The following is a 16,562-nucleotide window of genomic DNA, read 5'->3' on the forward strand; positions in this document are numbered from 1 at the left end:
TTGTTTTGTTTGTTATTAAAAAAAATTGTTAATTGTTATTCTTGTTAATTATTAGTTGGTTGGTTAGGTTTTTTTCTTTTGGTTTGTTAATGTTTTCTTGTTATTTTTATAGTTACAAGTTATATGACTTTTTAGGTCATTTTTGGTTTGTTAATTGTAGTTAGTTTAGTTGTTTTTGGTTATTTCTTTAGTTAATCTTGTTGGTAGTTTGATTAGTTATTTTGTGTGTTATTGTGTCTTGGTTTTGATTTAGTTAGTACATAAACTCTTTTGTGAAATATTTCATCACCTTGCTCTTTGTGAGTCCTTGTGTAGAGTAAAACTATTAACCTCTACTAATTATAACATGCCAGTGTATAATAATAATAATATAGACACGTTATATCCGGCTCAGCTGTATTTTAAATTGTACACTCTGTTAAACTACTAAAAAGCTCTTAATGCCACACATTAATGTTTTCAGGAACTGGCTGAGTTGTGTAAACACTGATTTCTGGCTTCAGACCCACCAGCTTTTGTGGTAATAAGAAGCACTTTGTTTGTGAGAGATTCATATCAAAGGGTATTGAAGCTTCTACAGGATACAGCGGCATCAGTCATGTCATTATACTTTTGTTAAAACCTCACACAGTTTGAATGAGTTCTTCATGACGGAGTTCTTCATGTTCTTCTCTTTGAGTTCATCGGCGTAAATTTTCACCTGACAGACATTCACACACAAGCACACACACCCTCGCTCATGCCTGCTCACACACACACCGCTAGACTTAATAGGCATCTGAGACATGTTTCATCCTTCAGAATGCTGCTAGTTTAACAAGTAACTTGAACAGCAGTGGACGGATTCAGTTCATTTTAAACTAAATTTAGCTAGACATTGTATTTCAGCCAACATGATGTTTCATGAGTGTAACCCTCCACTTACCATCACGCTGCCATAATACTGTACACAAACAGATAATGCCTCGTACACACCCCTGCCCCCATATTTACCCCAAGGGATGGTTTCTCTCTCCATGCTGTAAGAGGATTGACCTCTAGTCACCATCTGCTGAGTTTACGCTGATTTTCTAAAACGAACACAGTCAGAAAGTGATAATACTACTCATGCAACCGCACACGCGATCCTGTCTCGATTTCAGTCCATTAAAAGGGTTATATTCAACACTTGTGTAGCATTTCCTGGTCCACTTGTAATGTTAAGCAAGATTTGTTGCACCACAAAAACTCTGCTTACTTTTATTCTTAGCTTCTGTTATCTTTGCATACTAACATTTTGTTTGTTAAACATACAATTGTTCATTGTATTTTCATTTTATTTATTGTGTAAATTAACATTAATTAATTTGATTATTACGCTGTTTGTTCATGTTAACTAATTTATTTGTAAAGTGTTAGCAAATATACCTGAAGCTTATTTGATCAATGTTTGTTCATGTTAGTTAGCATGAACAGATTTAAAAAAATGTTTTTAGTAACTTGAAATTAGCTAAGATTAATCAATTGTGTTAGTTCATGTTAACAAATAAGACCTATCTGTAAAGTGTTACCAGTTAATCTTGTTAGTTGTTGGCTAATTGGTTAGTTAGTTGGTTCATTATTTTTGGGTTTGGTAATGTATGTTAGTTATTTGGTTTTGCATTTCATTACAAAGGTGTATGAATACTGAATAGGCATTTGATGTGAATGGGTTTTATCCCCTGTTACTGAATGTTAGGTTCAAATGCTAAGATGATGGTCATGTTACATATAGCAAATGTGTTCAACTTTGCAGCTTGTTCTGGTTAAAGGCAGTCTACATGGACTGGAAGAGACCATGAGATGCCCAAGCGAAGCTACATAGTTTTCAAAACTCTTAAATGTCTTTCCAAGATCTTATGTCATGAACCTCATAAACTAACCCCTTAAAGGGATAGTTCACCCAAAAAGTTAAATTCTGTCATCATTTACTCAACCTTATGTCGTTCCAAACCTGAACTTCAGAACACAAATGAAGATCTTTTTGATGAAATCTGAGAGCTTTCTGTCCCTCCATTGACAGCTATGCAACTACCACTTTGACGCTTCAAAAAGTTCATAAAGAGATCCTTATGAATTGAGTGGTTTAGTCCAAATTTTCTGAGGAGACTCGATCGCTCTATATGTTGAACAGATTTCATTTAGACTTTTATTCACATACAAATATTAATTAAAGCACACATCAGTTGTGGTAAACTGAAGCTCAAGCATGTTTGCTTGACGTGTGAGAACCAATGAGGTTCATTCTTGTTACGCAGCACGTTTGAGTTTCAGCAAGAACCAATGAGGTTCATTCTCGTGTTACGCAGCACGTTTGAACTTCTGTAAGAACCAATGAGGTTCATTCTGGTGTTACGCAGCACGTTTGAGCTTCTGCAAGAACCAATGAGGTTCATTCTGGTGTTACGCTGCACGTTTGAACTTCTGTAAGAACCAATGAGGTTCATTCTGGTGTTACGCAGCACGTTTGAGCTTCTGCAAGAACCAATGAGGTTCATTCTGGTGTTACGCAGCACGTTTGAGCTTCTGCAAGAACCAATGAGGTTCATTCTGGTGTTACGCAGCACGTTTGAGCTTCTGCAAGAACCAATGAGGTTCATTCTGGTGTTACGCAGCACGTTTGAGCTTCTGCAAGAACCAATGAGGTTCATTCTGGTGTTACGCAGCACGTTTGACCTTCTGTAAGAACCAATGAGGTTCATTCTGGTGTTACGCAGCACGTTTGAGCTTCTGCAAGAACCAATGAGGTTCATTCTGGTGTTACGCAGCACGTTTGGGATTCTGCAAGAACCAATGAGGTTCATTCTGGTGTTACGCAGCACGTTTGAACTTCTGTAAGAACCAATGAGGTTCATTCTGGTGTTACGCAGCACGTTTGAGCTTCTGCAAGAACCAATGAGGTTCATTCTCGTGTTACGCAGCACGTTTGAACTTCTGTAAGAACCAATGAGGTTCATTCTGGTGTTACGCAGCACGTTTGAGCTTCTGCAAGAACCAATGAGGTTCATTCTCGTGTTACGCAGCACGTTTGAGCTTCTGCAAGAACCAATGAGGCTCATTCTGGTGTTACGCAGCACGTTTGAGCTTCTGCAAGAACCAATGAGGTTCATTCTCGTGTTACGCAGCACGTTTGAACTTCTGTAAGAACCAATGAGGTTCATTCTCGTGTTACGCAGCACGTTTGAACTTCTGTAAGAACCAATGAGGTTCATTCTTGTGTTAGGCAGCACGTTTGAACTTCTGTAAGAACCAATGAGGTTCATTTTTGTGTTAGGCAGCACGTTTGAACTTCTGTAAGAACCAATGAGGTTCATTCTGGTGTTACGCAGCACGTTTGAGCTTCTGCAAGAACCAATGAGGTTCATTCTGGTGTTACGCAGCACGTTTGAGCTTCTGCAAGAACCAATGAGGTTCATTCTGGTGTTACGCAGCACGTTTGAGCTTCTGCAAGAACCAATGAGGTTCATTCTGGTGTTACGCAGCACGTTTGAGCTTCTGCAAGAACCAATGAGGTTCATTCTGGTGTTACGCAGCACGTTTGACCTTCTGTAAGAACCAATGAGGTTCATTCTGGTGTTACGCAGCACGTTTGAGCTTCTGCAAGAACCAATGAGGTTCATTCTGGTGTTACGCAGCACGTTTGGGCTTCTGCAAGAACCAATGAGGTTCATTCTGGTGTTACGCAGCACGTTTGAACTTCTGTAAGAACCAATGAGGTTCATTCTGGTGTTACGCAGCACGTTTGAGCTTCTGCAAGAACCAATGAGGTTCATTCTCGTGTTACGCAGCACGTTTGAACTTCTGTAAGAACCAATGAGGTTCATTCTGGTGTTACGCAGCACGTTTGAGCTTCTGCAAGAACCAATGAGGTTCATTCTCGTGTTACGCAGCACGTTTGAGCTTCTGCAAGAACCAATGAGGCTCATTCTGGTGTTACGCAGCACGTTTGAGCTTCTGCAAGAACCAATGAGGTTCATTCTCGTGTTACGCAGCACGTTTGAACTTCTGTAAGAACCAATGAGGTTCATTCTCGTGTTACGCAGCACGTTTGAACTTCTGTAAGAACCAATGAGGTTCATTCTTGTGTTAGGCAGCACGTTTGAACTTCTGTAAGAACCAATGAGGTTCATTTTTGTGTTAGGCAGCACGTTTGAACTTCTGTAAGAACCAATGAGGTTCATTCTCGTGTTACGCAGCACGTTTGAACTTCTGTAAGAACCAATATGGTTCATTTTCTCGTGTTACGCAGCAAGTTTGAACTTCTGTAAGAACCAATGAGGTTCATTCTTGTGTTAGGCAGCAAGTTTGAACTTCTGTAAGAACCAATGAGGTTCATTCTTGTGTTAGGCAGCACGTTTGAACTTCTGTAAGAACCAATAAGGTTCATTCTTGTGTTAGGCAGCACGTTTGAGCTTCAGCAAGAGGTTTATTCCTGCACATCAAGTAGGTTGAGTTTCTGTTTGTGTTCACTGATAAAGTTTTTATATGGATTCATGGATTCATATGGATTAGTTTTACGATCTCTTTATGAACTTTTTGAAGCGTCAAAGTGGTAGTTGCGTAGCTGTCAATGGAGGGACAGAAATCACTCTGATTTCATCAAAAATATCTTCATTTGTGTTCCGAAGATGAACGAAAGTCTTAACGGGTTTGAAACGACATGAGGGTGAGAAATAATAGACAGAATTTTCATTTTTGGGTGAACTAACCGTCTAAGATCTGATCATTTGAGTTTTAAAGAACTGTTCTTTGAGACGTGTTATGAGATGACACGAGTCATTGCATCGAGGCGTTTCTCGTGTGTGCATATGTCAAATATATTAAGCAAAACTATTCTTCTGTAAAATCACTTTTGACAAACGTTGGCCTGCAATTATGTGCATGTTTGAATCTCCAGGTGTGTATGAGAACGACCCGGCCATGGGTGGAGGCTTCCTGGATATTCTGAAAGGAGGAACCGAAAGATTCCTCACCAACATCAAAGACACTTCATCCAAAGTCATCCAGTCAGTAGCCAGGTGAGCGACTCATTCACACTGCAGTAAAACACCCCTGCGGCTGTCGCACCGTAACAAGTGCTTTGCTTGAGTATGTTTTGGCTTGCCTTTGGTTTCGCTATGATGCACACTTTACGCTGAGCCATTGACAGATTCAGCCGAATAAAGGAAGAGGTCGTAGTGGTGTACGAGAGAGTTCTAGTAATCTGCTGGTGGTTAATCTGATATCACCTAATCTAGCTCTCAAGCAATGCCACCCGCTGCTGACTCAGAGCGCGTTTTCTGAAGTCTGTGCTCTATTCTTGGTATTAATTCAGAGGCTCTTTTGCATGAGCTGTAGCATTTTAAGGCTTGCTGTCCTGACATGAAAGCTATTTAAAAAGGTAGGCAGAATAATTAGGAACGATTCATTTTGACAAATTCTGCACTACCGAATGCATCATTCACAGACCGAATGCATTGTGATGGAAAAAACAAAACATTCAAGACAGAGGATGAAGCAAGAGTAATGTTATAATTAGAGTTAATGTTAGTTATAAATATATTTTGCTTAATTTCCCAAAGACTTTTTTTTTTAAAGTATAATATTAAAAGTTTAGTATTTTACCCAAACATTGCACTTTATGCATTTGTATTTCTCAAATCAGTGTTACTTTAGCTATATAACTATAGTAGTTATTAATATTTTGCTTTTTTTTATATTTTCAGCAATTTTCTTTGCAATCTTTTGTCATTTTTATTATTTTAGTTTTTTATATATATATATTTCTATTTAGCTTTAATTGGTTTTTGTTTCAGTTTTTGTTTTAGTAATTTTAAAACTGCAACTTAATCTTATTTAAGTTAAGGCACCCACACACTACAAGATAATCGGGCTGATTTTGGGCCCACTTCTCCCCCTCTGACAATCCTAGGAAAAGTCATGCTTATCCTGATAGTTCTACAGATTATCTTATCAGATTTTCCTGTGGAGTGTGAAGAGTGTTAACGTCAGAGCCGCACCAATCTCAAAACGTAAAAATCGAACATCTGCTTGGGGGAATGCCTTGGACAAACACACACACACACACACACACACACACACACACACTCTGTAGAAGTTACCACGAAACGATAACTAATCAGAAATCGAGTTGAGGGAAGCTTAACAATATCCACGCCTTTATCCAAACCTTTTTCTTTTTTCTGCAAATTTTTGTAGTAAAAAAAGCAGTCCAAACACTGTTATCGCCATTTTGTCTTGTCCGTCATCAGGCATGTTTTGTTTACTCTAAAATCACATTTTGAAAATCTGATAAGATTTTAGTGTGTTCCAGCCTCCCATTTCTAACTTTCGTATTTCATGTAATATTTATATTTTAATTCAGTTTACGAAAACGTTAATGTAGTTGTAGTTTTAGTCAACGATATAAAAAAAAAAAGAACAAAAAGACATTTTAAAATGTTGTCATCAGATATTACCTCATTCAAATGCGTGCTGCAGAATTATTCCTCTACAATGAACTTGTGATGCATGATATCAGATTTTATGAATAATTGATTCGTATGATTTTTTCCGGGGCGCTGCTTTTGTATGTTCTTCTGTAGAATAACAAATGCTTACTCTTCATACTTGATAAAAACGAAGGACATTCATAAAAGTAAATAGGTCATTTCTGAGTTCATGTTGATTTGATCATCAGAAGGTAAATTTGTTCTGTCTAATTGTAGTGACTGGATGTTAATCTCTTGGTTAACTCAATCAGGGTTTTGTTTATGACACACACTGATCTACCAGATCATAAATTCCCCTCCATAATCCGTTTGCATTTATTGATCTTGTTTAATAATTATCCCCCTATCATCCCCACAAGTCTGTCGTGTTTATTTTCTCCTCAGTTTGCCCAATTTGCTTTAATTTCCTTGTTTTGTTCATTGTCTTGTTTTGTTCATTTTGTTCCTGAATCACATTTCTCGGTCTCAAATCACCAACCCCTTTCAGCTCCAGGTAACTATGGGACAGCGCCTGTGTGTCTGTGTGTAGCGTTACACGTGTGTATGTGTAGAGATGTTGTGTGAACTTCACTCCATCTTCATCTCATGGCTTTGTATGCTGTTTGTTCATAACCACAGTCTCCTCCCATCAGCAATAGTTTCTCAAAAGTTTGAACAGCTTGCCTACTAAATACATATGTATGAATGCTACGTTGATATGACATTAAAGGAATAGTTCACTTCATTCCATACTATATCATGGTATATTCAAATTCTTCTATATTTATATATAAACATAGACCTTATGTAGCCCCGCCCCTTTTCAGTGCTGCGCTTTTTGTGTTACGTCTTCGGTTTGTATTTCGACAGCATGACGGTAAGATCTTATGGATTTATGAATGAACCGCTCATTTTAATATCTTCCTGATATGACATCCACTTAAACATTACAATGCTCATGATAACTTACGTTAACTCTACAATAAGTAAATCCTCTTCTCCAACTAAATTTACTCTTCGACAGCGATGCCATAGAAATATACAGAGCTACCGCAAAAACTGAAGTTCAAACACAAAATTTTAAAGATGGCTGCGCACTTGAGATCTATACAGTACCTTCAAAAAGTGTGGGGTTGGTAATATTTTTTTTATGTTTGTGAAAGAAGTGTTTTATTCTCACAAAGTCTATTTTTACTTGATCGTAAAAACAATAGGATTATGAAACTGTTTTCTTTTTTAATATATTTTAAATGTAATTTATTCCTGTGATCAAAGCTGAATTTTCAGCATCATTACTCCAGTCTTCAGCATCACATGATGATACATAATATGCTCAAGAAACATTTATTTTTATTATCAATGTAGAAAACAGTTGTGCTGCTTAATATTTCTGTGATTTTCAGGATTTATTTGATGGATAGAAAGTTAGAAAGAACAGCATTAATTTGAAATAGAAATATTTTGTAAATGTCTACTGTCTTGCATCCTTGCTGAATAAAAGTATTAATTTCTTTCCACAAATAATAAACAAATCTTACTGACCCCAAATTTGGAATGGTAGTGTAACAGACTCAGACTTTTCTTTTTGGGTGAACTATCCCTTTAACTGTTGTCTTTGCTTTTTTTTTTTTTTTTTTTTTTCATATTTCCACGAAAGTGTCGTAAAGTTTGATGACTCTTGAGTTTTGATATAAGCCGTTACTCATATTCCTCTCGACAGTTTTTCTGCCTGTAATCTAGACGTTCTTCTTGCTTTGCTGTTGTGTTCACACATGTGTCCTATCCTGTCTCAGTTATGCTAAGGGAGACTTGGACCTGTCCTACATCACCTCCAGAATAGCAGGTACACTCACCCGTGCAATAGGACTTTAGATTCATGTTGGATGTCTTAACCCTAATGGTGTAAAGTGAATTACTTGTCTCTTTGTGTGTTTTTGCAGTCATGTCTTTCCCAGCTGAAGGAGTTGAATCCGCCATTAAGAATAACATTGAGGACGTGCGTCTGTTCCTGGATTCTCGACATGCGGGTCATTATGCAGTTTACAACCTCTCCAAACGCTCCTATAGACCGGCCAGGTTTCACAACAGGGTGAGAGTGGATAGCAAAGCATTTCGCTTTTTCTCAAATACAAATGATTAACAGATTACAGTGACCTAAATTGACGTCTTTCCAAATGTCATGAAACCAGTGTTGTAAATAAAACTAAAGCTATTAAAAATCCTTTTATTTAGTAAAATATAAAAATTTGATGAAAAACTTGGATTTCAAAAACTTACATAAAAACTTACTTTAAATGTTGCCTTGGCAACTAACTAAGTTTAAAGGTAGGGTAGGCAATTTTTTTTATAAACGCTTTTTGTTATACTAGTTGAAACTCTCTTCACATCCTGATAGCAATCCATAATAGAAGTGGTCTAAATATTAAAACATGTACATATATCTTCTGTGGAAGTCTCAGGGCCGAAAAATGTCTGTGTAATACGATGTCCTACCTACCTGTCAGCGTATGTATTTCCATACCTCCGCGCACCTGCTCGCGCAGACATCACACAATGAGCTTTTAGACATGAGGTAATTCAACGCCGTCTCTCGTGACGCTTCGCAGACTCTGCTGTGTGTGTTCATGTTTTTTTGGAGGAGGTGTGTCTTTGGAGACGCTCTGAAGGGAGGGTGGCATCTATGCTTTCAAAGCTAGCTTGCTATTGCTAGCCGCTGTGAAATTGCCTACCTTACCTTTAAGTTGAAGTATTACTAAAACTGGAATAAGCTAAATAGAAATACATTTAAAAAAACTAATGAAAATGACAAAAGCCCAAAATACTAAAATTAAAATATGAATTATTTAATTTAATTTTTAAATATCAATAAATACTATAATTGTAAATAAATATAATATAAAAATAACTAAATAAATCCAGAGTTGATGCCATACTTAATTTGATAAATATGAAAACAAGGCTAGATAGAAGCAACATTGATTCAACCAATGGCATAAGTTTGTGGCTGGGCTAAATTCAGTTATTTTGGTGATATTATTGGCAAGGTAATGAAACCCTTCACTTTTAAATGTGGTGTCTAGTCTTTCTATTGTCTACACATATTGTAATTGTTTTTCTGTGCCGTACTGTACTTGATGAAACTCATAATTGTGTTGTGTGTGTGTGCAGGTATCAGAGTGTGGATGGCAACCTAGACGAGCTCCTACTCTGAAGAACTTGTACAGTATATGTAAGAACATGCATCAATGGCTCAAACAGGACCAGAGGAACATCTGCATCGTACATTGCCTGGTGAGCACACACACACACACACACATACACACACACACACACGGCTCTTTTCCACCAATATTACTAGCTACGTTTACATGGACACCTTTTGTTTCAATCGGAATGAATTGATTCTGATTGATGAATCCGAACGTTGTGTTTACATGACCGCTAGATAAAGTGATCGGGTTGATGTGTGCGTTTATATGTCACAAGCTTCAAATCTGATTTATTTTTTTGTGACATGCACACACTGCATAAATATACACACTTTCCCGCTGTTTGTGCATACTAACCGTTCTCCTACATTGCTGCTTTTCTTTGTTTTGAAAAGAGCAGACTTAATATTTATCTATTTCGGGTCATAATTAGGAGACTCGAGCACATGAACCGTTGTGCTGTGCTGCTTTATTATTTATCAAGCATTAAAAACGCCCAAAACAAGGACTGGTGGGACGTTGTCCTGCTCCACTTCACAGACGATGAGTGACACGACAGTCATTTATAACACTTCATTCAACAACATTACGGCATTTCTACGTCATTTTACATGCGCAGTGCTTTCCAGTTTCGCTTTTCAACCCGATCAAGTGTTCATGTCCTCTCGATCGGATTCGGAAGTGTTTAAACCACTCCTTTCAATCTGAATGAAATGTTTTGGCCAATTCATTCTGATTGACGTTGTTACTTGTGACTTTTTTTATTCTGATTATGCTACTAGTCCGAATCAAAGCACGAGTTGCACTAGTGTCATCTTCATATTGTGTTCGTGTGTTTTTGTATGCAGGATGGACGGGCAGCGTCGGCTGTGGTGGTTTGTGCGTTCCTCTGTTTCTGTCGCCTGTTCTCTACGGCCGAGGCTGCAGTGTACATGTTCAGCATGAAGCGATGTCCACCGGGCATCTCGCCCTCACACAAGCGGTAACAACCTCTTCTCTTTTTCTCTCTTTGCTCCTTTGAAGTAAGACACACTTCAAGTAAGACACAAGTTCCTTTGAAGTAAGACACACCAAAATGTCAGGACAGATTGTTCTAGAACAGAAATGGATTAGTTCAGCAGCTCAGACGCATGAACATGAGCAGTGAGCCACAAGTGTGACCGTTCTTTGGTGCTGAGGTCACTTCCTTCCACAACTGTTCTTCGGCTCGCCAAGAGCTTCTGCCGAACTTCGCAAGCTCATGAGACTCTTTTGACTCTAACCAAGTGTGAATGTGCTAGATGTAAAGGAAGTGACACAACCTTGAACAGTTCTGTTGCTCACCAGAACCAGAGCATTGAGCTGCCATTAAAAGAGTGTCCCAGGCAGTGTTATTTAGGATTATTTTATACTATTTTTTTATTTACTTTCATTTTTATATTTTCAGTTTTTGTTCAGTTTTTAATAATTGTATGTGCTTTTGTCATTTAATCTATTTTCTACTTAGCTTTAATTATTTTTATTAATTTTTTAGAGTTTTAGTAATTTTAGTACTTAAACTTGTTAAGTTAGTTGCCAAGGCAACAGTTTTTGTTTTTTTTGTTTTTTTTATATATTTTATCGGATTTCATGTGATATCTAATGGTGTCTAACATTTCAGTTAACAAATTTTTTTTTTTATAGTTTTAGTTAACAATAACCAGGGTTATTATCATTAAATAAAACTAATACAATAATGAAAACATTTTCATTACTTGAAATAAATATAAAAACAAAAATATTAAACTTACATTTCATCTATTTGCCAAGTTGAAGTTGAAGTACTAAAATAACTAAAACTTTATAGACACATTTATTAAAAAATAAACAAATAAAATGGTTAAAAACACAACAAATTTTAAATCAAAATAATTAAATCTAATTCAAATAAAATTCTAAATATTAACAAAAACTACTAAAGTATATAATTAATACTAAAATAATATTGACAATAACAACACTGGCTCTGAGGTTAAATATAAGTTGAGCTTTTGTATTTATGTATAGAAAATCAATTCAACTTGTGGATTAAAAGGATTAAAAGTTGAAACGGACACTTTTAAGCAACTTACAGCAACACACATTTTTGTACATATTTCAGGCATGATATCTCCTTATGTGTGAGATCTGCTTGTGAGGATGTGGGGTTCACAACAAAGATCGTAATGATCTCAGTTTTCGCTGTTCATTAGAGCGAGGTCAGACTTCTCATCCCACATCTTACATGTCAGATGATGAACCATGATGATTTTGCAGGTTGTTATTGGTGTTTGCTAAGCAATCATCACCGTTACTGTACATTTTAAAATGTTCACTATTGCTTTTTTAAAACGTCTTTGTTTGAACCCCTGGTTCACTTAAATAGTGTTTTGGCTCAAGAACCGAATGTGTAGTTGTTCAGCTGTAGATTTACACAACCGGTCAAAAATTATGAATAAGTAAGTTGTTTTTTTAAATGTCTTTGAAAGAAGTCCCATATGCTCACCATGGCTGCAGTTATTGGATTAGAGATGCAGTAAAAACAATAATAGTGTGAAATATTACCATTTAAAATAAGTTTTTTTTCTATGTTAATATATTTGGTAACACTCTTATTTTTTACAGTGACATTGTTACATATGTTACATGCAGTTACTATAGTAATAACAGTAAATGATGCATAATTACATGCAACCAACCCTAAACTAAACCCTAATCCTGACCTAATGTAGTTACTTAACATTACTCAGTACTTAAATGTATAATTACTGTGTAACAAAGACACCTTAAAGTAAAGTGTAACCATATATTTTAAATATATAATTAATTCCTGTGATGCAAAGCTGAATTTTCAGCATCATTACTGCAGTCTCAAATCTTTATACTCAAAACTGTATCATGTTACATGATCCTTCAGAAATCATTCTAATATGCCGATATGATCAAGGTTTTCACAAATATTAAGCAACAAAAAAATAAATTATTTCCATTATTAATAATTGAGAACTAATAATAATCGATATCAATTGAGCACCAAATCATCATATTACAGTGCAATAAAAACAATTATCAAATAAATACATCCTTGGTGAGCATAAGAGACTTAAACACACCGGTAGTGTACTACTGTATGTCATAACTGTGTGTTAACGGATTGCATTAACCTGTGACTGTTGTTGTTGTTGTTGTAGGTATATTGAATACATGTGTGATATGATGGCAGAGGAGCCCATAATCCCTCACAGCAAGCCTATAACCATCCGCTCTGTCGCCATGACACCCGTGCCACTCTTTAATAAGCAGCGAAACGGCTGCCGGCCGTTCTGTGAGGTTTATGTCGGTGACGAGCGCATCGCAACCACCTCACAGGAGTATGACAGAATGAAGTAAGTCACTTCCACACTGTGATGAAACTCGTCACATGATCCAGTGCTGATAGACATGATGATTATCATGTTCCCAGCGTCTTCATCTCTAACTAACTAATGCCGTTTCTGCAGGGATTTTAAGATGGAGGACGTGCGAGCGGAGATTCCTCTGAATATAACCGTGCAGGGTGACGTCGTGATAGTGATTTATCACGCGCGCTCCACGCTGGGCGGACGCCTGCAAGCCAAAGTAAGACAAGTGACCAATATTTGTGTATATTCTCCCAGTACAAGATCTGCAATATGAACACATGCAAATTAAAGGAACCGTATGTAAGAAATGTATTTCAATTAATCATAAAATGGCCCTGATATGTCACTAGACATTAAGAAATCATGTTCATTTCAAATACTTATATCACTGACAACAGTAGTACGGCCAGGATATTGTCATTTAAAAGTGAAGTTGCAGCCCTCAACTGATGTTGATGTTGTCATGTTGTGTTTTGGCCTGATGCTCCACCCTCCACCTATCTACCAATCACGAAGTCAGTAGTGTTTCGGCATCCGGGTTGCCAGCTCTGCTCTAGTTAACACAGCTGCAGCTACAAACGTGTCGGATAAAAAATGCCAGCCTATCTGGCAACCTCGAGTCAGGGGGGAGGGGGAGGGGATACACCGCTCTACAGTATTTTGAAAGTGATTGCAGTACCAGTTTTGGCCACAATCTTACATACGGTTCCTTTAAATGGAGTTACTGATCAACGGCATGATTATGATATAAACGGCAACGTAAGAACACTAGTTGGACCCTCACTGATGATTTGAGCAAATCAAAGACAAACACACCATTGCACATTTTTTTTAAATGTTTTTTATTTACAAGAAAGAATTTAACTATTTGTAATACAGACACCGTACTCTTTACATTTTCAATCTCTCCCCGACTAACCCAGAGCAAAGTGCCTTGGAAGAAATGAATTAAAAGTTATAATTATAATAAATAAATCAAATTAAAATAAAAGTAAATAAATAAAAAATAACCATTCTGCATCTTTAACAAATGGTACCACATTTGTCATAATTCCACCCATTTTAAGGCACCATAATGTTTTTTTGCAGATGGCTTCCATGAAGGTGTTTCAGATTCAGTTCCATACAGGCTTTGTGCCCAGAAACGCCTCCACTGTCAAATTTGCGAAGTAAGTTTCAGATTACTCTTACAATGATCTCATATCAGTTTCGCTTTCGGTTGTATGTCAAAATGATGATGCTGTGTGTATTTGCAGATATGATCTCGATGCGTGTGACATCCAAGAGAAATACCCTGACCTCTTCCAGGTACAAGTAAATGTGGAGGTGGAGCCTCAGGATCGCCCTAGCAACAAGACTACGCCCTGGGAAAACTTTGCCACAAAAGGACTTAATCCCAAGATCCTTTTCTCCAGCCGAGATGAACAGCAAGAGATCCTGACAAAATTTGGTGAGTTTTCTCTTTATTTTGTTAGTTTTTTTCCCTGATTCTTCAGGGTTCTCATATGTTTTTATAAGAGCTATTTATGGTCCTTAAGTCTTGAGATGTCTTAAATTAATTTTGTTCAAATTTAAGGTCATAAACAGTCTTAAATATCTTACATGGTATAGCAAATGTCTTAAATATTTTAGGACGTCCTAAATTTGGGCATGGAAAAACTGGAATCACGATACGGCCTAATGTAAGTTATATAACTTCAAAAGGCAATGATTTAATTAAAATGATTGTGAGACATTGCTGATCTACTGTTGATGAATTATGGCAATGTTTACTTTATGGTGTTTATATTGTAATTTGTTGCAGATGGTTGTAACTTGTAAGAGTGCATCTTTTTTTTTTTTTTTATCTATTTGAATGAGCAGCTGGAAGTAGTAAAACGTAGACATTTCAAAATAAGAGTCCTGATCTAGTTCGGGATTATTTATAATTAAATATAATTATTTATAAAAAAAAAAATCTGGATATTATTGCTATTTTGGTTACACAATAAACTAGGGCTGTGCGATTAATCGTAATTGATTTTTGATTTTGGCTTCCAATGATTATGAAAACAAGGTTATCGAGATAAAACGATTGTTCCGCTGCTGCATTCTGTCCAGCGCACCTTCCTTTCCTTCACAGCGCCGCGCTTTCGTTCCTCCCTAAAAGCCCGAACTTAACATCCAAATCACCCAAATAAGTGAGTGTGGTAAAATACAGTGTACTGTTGCTAAACTGCGGGACGTGTTTGATATTAAACAGTGCTGTTAAAAGAGTATTAAGCCTCAAAAGAGACACTGTTCACCAGGAGGCGTTCTGTGTGCGCGCTCGAGTCAGAGCCGAACGCGGATAAGCTAATGGACTTCAGATACGTGCACACACAAAGATGTCAAAATGCCTTTTGTGAGAGTATTCACGTAAACACAGTCTTAAATAAATGTGCACAGTTGAGAGAGAACGCATATATCAGTATATTGGATACATCTACACTAGATTTTCTGTCCAATCAAATGCTCTCTAGAATCTAAAGCGTCCACATTATAAATAGACGCTGCGGTTAAAATTGTTCACTTGTTCACACATTTACTATTTTCTACATGGTGAATGGCACATAGTGCACTCTATAGGGGATAGGGAACGATTCAGAAAGTGTAAATATGCTTTCCATTGGGGCGAATGAAGTCTGGCTTCGCATCAGTGTCACGTGAACCGCTGCAGCGCACACACTGAGCTCTGGTCCAGAGACACGATAGCACAGAACGGATCATGTGCGTGAGTCGGCACAGACCACAAAACATATCGGACCCTTTTGGTTTCTACCAAGAATGTTGTATTTTAAAAAAGAGACCGTGCAGCAACACAAATGACTCACTTTTCAAACTGCACATCCTCAGCATGATGATGATCACTGTTTTGCTGTAGTAACAGTTCTACAGGGTCTTCCTGTTTCAGTGGAAATTACATCAACACTGAATAACGCTTCAAGGAACTTCAGTGGGACTTAAAGCTCTCTTTTTCTCTTTTTCGTCTGCATTATGATGTTATACTTTTCATATTAGTTTTAACCTTGATTTGTATTAATTTTTTTCTTAATCTTTCCGGTTGATCAGGTAAACCAGAGCTTCCACGTCAGCCTGGTTCAACAGCCTGCTACGCCTCTGAACCTTCTCAGCCGGAGCATTCGCCTGAAGGGCCACAGACCGAACCAGATTCCCCTTCTCCTCAAAGCATTGACACCAACGCCAACAGCTTCTTCCAGATGCTTGACTGGGAAGGTATACAGCACATTTATAACACGTTCAGTTAATAAGAACACAATCTCCATACACATTTCCCCCCTGATTGTTTGCTGCCTCTGCACATTAAAGGGGAAGTATGTAACTTTTTAAATATTAAAATTAGGGATGTCATGATTCAGATTTAAAATACTCTATCTTAAAAAATCCTTGATTGCAAATTACTCAATTGCAATTTTACCGTTTAACCA

The 16,562-nt window shown here is 37.2% G+C and overlaps 1 protein-coding gene and 1 long non-coding RNA gene across 4 annotated transcripts in view; one reads left to right on the top strand and one right to left on the bottom strand.

The window, feature by feature from the left end:
* The window catches only part of gak (cyclin G associated kinase), a 43,115-nt gene that overhangs the window by 14,962 nt on the left and 11,591 nt on the right, over nt 1–16,562 (top strand). For all 3 annotated transcript variants that reach the window (XM_082169478.1, XM_082169480.1, XM_082169479.1), the window contains exons 11-20: nt 4,916–5,036; nt 8,282–8,331; nt 8,429–8,577; nt 9,657–9,779; nt 10,546–10,679; nt 12,886–13,080; nt 13,195–13,312; nt 14,185–14,264; nt 14,352–14,545; nt 16,186–16,350. In XM_082169478.1, the coding sequence (XP_082025604.1) occupies nt 4,916–5,036; nt 8,282–8,331; nt 8,429–8,577; nt 9,657–9,779; nt 10,546–10,679; nt 12,886–13,080; nt 13,195–13,312; nt 14,185–14,264; nt 14,352–14,545; nt 16,186–16,350 (1,329 nt within the window). The remainder of the gene's footprint in view (nt 1–4,915; nt 5,037–8,281; nt 8,332–8,428; nt 8,578–9,656; nt 9,780–10,545; nt 10,680–12,885; nt 13,081–13,194; nt 13,313–14,184; nt 14,265–14,351; nt 14,546–16,185; nt 16,351–16,562) is intronic.
* LOC309498640 lies at nt 25–4,215 on the bottom strand. The gene is made up of 4 exons (XR_014206000.1): nt 4,175–4,215; nt 4,022–4,125; nt 3,155–3,258; nt 25–2,340 (listed from the first exon to the last, which is right to left on the bottom strand). It is a non-coding gene; the product is annotated as an uncharacterized lncRNA (long non-coding RNA).

The sequence above is a fragment of the Leuciscus leuciscus genome, assembly GCF_965113295.1.
Source record: "Leuciscus leuciscus genome assembly, chromosome: 5".
NCBI classification, from domain to species: Eukaryota; Metazoa; Chordata; class Actinopteri; order Cypriniformes; family Leuciscidae; genus Leuciscus; species Leuciscus leuciscus.